The 5,919-nt window shown below is 45.7% G+C and overlaps 1 protein-coding gene across 1 annotated transcript; it reads right to left on the bottom strand.

Annotated features, from left to right (window-relative positions):
- Positions 1-944: 944 nt before the first annotated feature.
- LOC135538076 (casein kinase II subunit alpha'-like) lies at positions 945-5,667 on the bottom strand. Its single transcript, XM_064964063.1, has 4 exons — positions 5,450-5,667; positions 4,471-4,619; positions 1,733-1,817; positions 945-1,426 (listed from the first exon to the last, which is right to left on the bottom strand). Exons 1-3 carry the CDS (start codon positions 5,650-5,652, stop codon positions 1,747-1,749), a joined length of 423 nt encoding a protein of 140 aa, XP_064820135.1. The 5' UTR covers positions 5,653-5,667; the 3' UTR covers positions 945-1,426; positions 1,733-1,746.
- Between the last annotated feature and the right edge of the window lie 252 nt (positions 5,668-5,919).

Raw genomic sequence — 5,919 nt, 5'->3', positions numbered from 1 at the left:
GAGTGGCCAGACTTCAGTAAAAGGCACACGACAGTGCGCTTGGACTTTGCCAAAAGGAACCTAAAGACTGACCACAAGATACAAGGTTCTCTGGTCTGATGAAACCAATATTTAACTCTTTTGCCTGAATGCCAAGCGTCACATTGGGGAAAACCAGGCACCATCCCTACGGTGAAGCATGGTGGTGGCAGCATCATGCTGTGGGGATGTTTTTCAGAGGCAGGGACTGGGAGACTAGTCAGGATCGAGGCAAAGATAAACAGAGCAAAGTAGAGATCCTTGATGAAAACCTGCAGCAGAGCGCTCAGGACCTCAGACTGGGGTAAAGGTTCACCATCCAACAGGACAACAACCCTAGGTACACAGCCAAGACAACGCAAGAGTGGCTTCGGGACAAGTCTCTGAATGTCCTTGAGTGGCCCTGCCAGAGCCTGGACTTGAACCCGATCGAACATCTCTGGAGAGACCTGAAAATAGCTGTGCAGCAATACTCCCCATCCAACCTGACAGAGCCTGAGAGGATCTGCAGAGATACAGGTGACAGAGCTTGAGAGGATCTGCAGAGATACAGGTGACAGAGCCTGAGAGGATCTGCAGAGATACAGGTGACAGAGCTTGTAGCGTCATACCCAAGACTCAAGGCTGTAATCGCTGCCAAAAGTGCTTCAATAAAGCAGAGTAAAAGGTCTGAATACTGATGTAAAATGTAATATGTCCGTTTTTCTTTTTTTATACATTTTCTTTTTAAATTAAGTCTTTGCTTTGTAATTATGGGGTGTTGTGTGTTGATTGAGGGAAAATCAATGTTAGAATAAGGCTTTAACGTAACAAAATGTGGAAAAAGTCTAGGGGTCTGGAATACTTTCCGAATGCTCTGTCAGTATTTCGGTTTCTACTGATCAATCAGAAATCGATATAATAAAAATAATAAAAACAGGCACAAAAACATTTAAATAAAAATGGTTTATTCTCTTTAATATAGTATTTGTTCTATCCATAGCAGAAAAGAGCCTCCATGCCACTCAGTGCTATTATAACTCTGACCCCAGGCCAGTGCAGCTCCATACTGACCAACACACATCTCACAGCACAACACCAGTGCCAAACTGACCTGGAGTCAGTCTCTGTATCACATCTGACATCAGCTTATTTGAAAACAGGGGAGTGGAGCTGGGTGGGGTGGGGAGCGGGCAGGGATTTCAGGGGGCAGTTCTAGGAGGCAATATCACACCTCACAGCTTGGATCCGATACGCTGTGTGTGACTGGGGCCAAGCAACGCTAGAACCCACGTTGTGAAAGATTTAGGTTTAATCCAAGAGTGTTGTGTGTGTTGCAAGTTGACTTCTTGCTCCAGTATGGCTGTAGACTTGGAGGCAGATCGTTTCTGCCACGAAAGGGTCACAAGTTGAGGTAACAAAGGTTTTCCTGGACGGCAAAGAAGGAATAGAGACACGATCAAAAGAATGGAAGTCTGGGCTTGTTACACTCTGGGTGTTTCTGTGCAGGTATGTGTGTGTGGACAGGTGTGAGAGTGTACAGGTCAGGGTTCAGCCCAGGATTATTTAACAAGGTGGTGCAGCTGAGCAGCTGTTGAAAACACCTGTAACTGACATTTCCTGCAATCTACTCATGAATATTGAAATATTGTATTTTACATAATGGCGCTGCCAGTCCACCAGGTGGCGCCGCTCAAACATTCTTTGGGGAGAACTCTGTGTGTCTGTACGTTACCTCCTCTCTGTCCATCATGTTGCATTGGATCCACTTATTGCCTTGGTGTCTGTGTTGGAGATGGTCTGTTCATTCAGCACCGGATCTGAGGGACACAGAACATGGTAGTCAGGAGATCATCTTTCCAATTCACTCTTCATCAGTACAGGTCAAGGTTTAAAGGGACGGTGAGAGATTCACTCTTCATCAGTACAGGTCAAAGTTTAAAGGGATGGTGAGAGATTCACACTTCATCAGTACAGGTCAAGGTTTAAAGGGATGGTGAGAGATTCACTCTTCATCAGTACAGGTCAAAGTTTAAAGGGACAGTGAGAGATTTCTGCAATAAAGTTCTCCGTTAAACAGTCAGATGAAAAAAAATGCTTAAAGGGATACTTCTGGATTTTTGCAACGATGTCCTTAATCTACTGCAGGCATGCTAGCAGATACCCATAGACTTCCAGCCATTGTGCTAACGGTAATTAGCATTGGCTCGTGAAACTGCCTCTAACTTCCTTCATACTGGACACAGAAATGTAAAAATAGTATCTACAACTTCAACTGACTATGGGGAAGTACATAAATGGCCTCTGACAAAATCCCAAAGTATCCCTTTAATTGGCAAAAATCTGAAACCATCACTTTAAGGGTTTGAACTGCTTCTATCTATTTACACAACATCACATAAATAATTGCATACTGGACACAGAATGAGTGCAGTTCACTGCCTAGCATTGAGTCCATGGACAGGGATGGAGAGAGACAGCGAAAGACAAAGACGGAGGAACGAGGAAAGATGGGGTGAAAGAGTGAGATTAGAGTTGAGTGGTCGTTGTGCAGCCCTCTGGCACTCAACATCCTAAAATAAAATAAAAAATTAAAATGTTTCGCTCAGCACATAAAGAAACCCGCAGCTCCAAATTCGCTCCATTCATTTCCAAATGCAATACAATACAAGTCCAAAGTTGACACCTACTCAAGAAAGGGTTTATCTTTATTTTGACTTTGTAGAATAATACATTGTAGAAAATAAGTTTTTAAAATATAAAAAGAAAAACCCTGGAATAAGTAGGTGTGTCCAAACTTCTGCCTGGACCCGTCTCTACTTCAGTGACGACACGTCGGTTATCATAATGGGGCGGCAGGTAGTGGTTGGAGCATTGGACTTGAAACCGAAAGGTTGTAAGATCGAATCCCCGAGCTGACCAGGTTAAAACAAAACAAAACAGTAGTTCTGCCCCTGAACAGGCAGTTAAACCCCACTGTTCCCAGGCCGTCATCGTAAATAAACATGTTCTTAACCAACTTGTTCAATAAAAGGAAAAATCAATAATAAGCTTCAACATGTCATCGGCTCCTGAACAAGGACCAAGCTGATGATATGCGGCGGCCAAGTTTTAAAAAACGATGAGCCTTTTCTCCAATCTATTTAATCCCAGATACTTCAGTCGTAACCGTCACTGCTGCGCTCACATTTTACAGTTGACACACAACTTTAGCACTGTTACAAACGTACTCTTATTATTTAATAAAAGCCTTTATATAAATCATCAATTACAGTGTCCCATTACCTGGTGGACTGAGATCTACATCTCTGTTTATTAGAGGTGGGGAGGCTAAATGAAGACCACAGAACAGACCGTATGAAGAGAATGGTGATGAAGAGGGACTTTTAAATGCGGTACCACAGTGAAATTGGAGGAAGAGACAAGGACAATGTTCGAAAAAAAAAATAGATCCTCTCCATGCTCCGCTCCTCTCATATCTTCTGCTGTGTGTGTTGAGCTTTAGGGTTCTACACAGTCTACTCAAACCGAGCCGACAGAGGTCTGTTTGTGTCGACTTCCAAATATTCTGCCTCACAAATGTTGGTAGAATTACGTATAGAGAGAGATGGAAACAGACCTCTGTAGGCTCTGTTAGAGTAGACTGTGTAGACCCCTTTACAGAAGTATGGATGCTGCACGGCCTCAGGTAGACAGACAGGTGTGTATCTTACAGAAGTATGGGTGCTGCACGGCCTCAGGTAGACAGACAGACGTGTATCTTACAGAAGTATGGATGCTGCACGGCCTCAGGTAGACAGACAGACAGGTGTGTATCTTACAGAAGTATGGGTGCTGCACGGCCTCAGGTAGACAGACAGACAGACAGGTGTGTATCTTACAGAAGTATGGGTGCTGCACGGCCTCAGGTAGACAGACAGACGTGTATCTTACAGAAGTATGGATGCTGCACGGCCTCAGGTAGACAGACAGACAGACAGGTGTGTATCTTACAGAAGTATGGATGCTGCACGGCCTCAGGTAGACAGACAGGTGTGTATCTTACAGAAGTATGGATGCTGCACGGCCTCAGGTAGACAGACAGGTGTGTATCTTACAGAAGTATGGGTGCTGCACGGCCTCAGGTAGACAGACAGACGTGTATCTTACAGAAGTATGGATGCTGCACGGCCTCAGGTAGACAGACAGACAGGTGTGTATCTTACAGAAGTATGGATGCTGCACGGCCTCAGGTAGACAGACAGGTGTGTATCTTACAGAAGTATGGATGCTGCACGGCCTCAGGTAGACAGACAGGTGTGTATCTTACAGAAGTATGGATGCTGCATGGCCTCAGGTAGACAGACAGACAGACAGGTGTGTATCTTACAGAAGTATGGATGCTGCACGGCCTCAGGTAGACAGACAGGTGTGTATCTTACAGAAGTATGGATGCTGCATGGCCTCAGGTAGACAGACAGGTGTGTATCTTACAGAAGTATGGATGCTGCATAGCCTCAGCAGCGGTCAGTCTCTGCTGGTGGTCGTAACGTAGCAGCTTGTCCAGCAGGTCCAGGGCCTCAGGGGTCACCAGGTGCTGGTTCTCTGTCTGGACAAACTGCTCCCAGCGCTTCCTCGTCTGCCTGCGGGGAGGAGAGGGGGAGGTACTGCTTGATCTGGCCCAATAAGAAACAGGGAGGTACTGCTTGATCTGGCCCAATAAGAAACAGGGAGGTACTGCTTGATCTGGCCCAATAAGAAACAGGGAGGTACTGCTTGATCTGGCCCAATAAGAAACAGGGAGGTACTGCTTGATCTGGCCCAATAAGAAACAGGGAGGTACTGCTTGATCTGGCCCAATAAGAAACAGGGAGGTACTGCTTGATCTGGCCCAATAAGAAACAGGGAGGTACTGCTTGATCTGGCCCAATAAGAAACAGGGAGGTACTGCTTGATCTGGTCCAATAAGAAACTCTATTGAGTTTAACATCTCAAAATGTAACGCTGCGGTTGTGTTCCGATGGGGTATGTTGACACATCGTTTCACAAGTATCGCCGTTCCCAAGGGAACAAACATCCAATAAAAAGGAGAGACTGGGAGGCTAAAATGAGAAGGTGATTGGACCTATACTTTGTATTCCATGTCCTTCAGGGTAACACGGAAACAACAGAACACTGGGATGTGGATTCTATTTCTATCTGAACATTCCACACGGTAGGCTAGCACAGTGGTATGTGCTCCGTGTAAACAAACAGTCTTGCCCACCCACTGCACTAAAACAAATCCCAATAGAGCCACTGAATACCACCCCAGGAGTCCTCAACAGCAGCCCCTCTCCCCACCTGAGTGACAGTCGGTTCCTGGCATGTCAGTGCTTTGTCAAATTGTTTGGCTTTTCAATGAGCAATAGACTCGACGAGAGCACGAACAGGGTCAGGCTAGCCCTGTGCTACGCCCCCTAGTGGTACTTACTGTCCCAGGAGGTCTTTGAAACGCGTGTCCAGCTCGATGTGGTACTTGTGTAGGTAGCCGAACAGCTCATCTGTCCCAAGGACCTTAGCGATGCGGACCAGCTGGACACAACATGGGGACAGAGGAACGTTGAGACACACACGTCGAGCATCCAGCCACACCTTCTCCGTCAAAGATGAACCGTGTTCATAGTGTGTATTCATGTGGTCATTTAGTTGTACTTACATATGTGTTAATAACTAGTGTCTACCTATATGAATAAATAAAAACAACAGGGATGTTTTGACAATAGAAGTGATGACCTCTAGCGGTTGGTCCCACTCCCAATGATGCCATTTCACACTGTGGTATTATATACAAGCATAGTATCATGGACTAGTGTAGTGTGGAGCGGCGTGATCGTAGTTGCCCGTGATCGTAGTTGCCGTGATCGTAGTTGCCCTGTGTGTGCGTGATCGTGATCGTAGTTG

Source organism: Oncorhynchus masou, unplaced genomic scaffold (assembly GCF_036934945.1).
Source record: "Oncorhynchus masou masou isolate Uvic2021 unplaced genomic scaffold, UVic_Omas_1.1 unplaced_scaffold_900, whole genome shotgun sequence".
NCBI classification, from domain to species: domain Eukaryota; kingdom Metazoa; phylum Chordata; class Actinopteri; order Salmoniformes; family Salmonidae; genus Oncorhynchus; species Oncorhynchus masou.
This window is presented reverse-complemented; position numbering and strand designations above follow the sequence as displayed.

What these genes read in the sequence shown, in the direction of transcription:
- LOC135538076 (XM_064964063.1), bottom strand. Translation starts at nt 5,652, where the DNA reads ATGAATACACACTATGAACACGGTTCATCTTTGACGGAGAAGGTGTGG. An exon ending in TTCAAAGACCTCCTGGGACA is followed by an intron (nt 4,620 to 5,449) that starts GTAAGTACCACT and finishes TCCTCCCCGCAG; the next exon opens with GCAGACGAGGAAGCGCTGGG. An exon ending in TATGCAGCATCCATACTTCT is followed by an intron (nt 1,818 to 4,470) that starts GTAAGATACACA and finishes TGTGTCCCTCAG; the next exon opens with ATCCGGTGCTGAATGAACAG.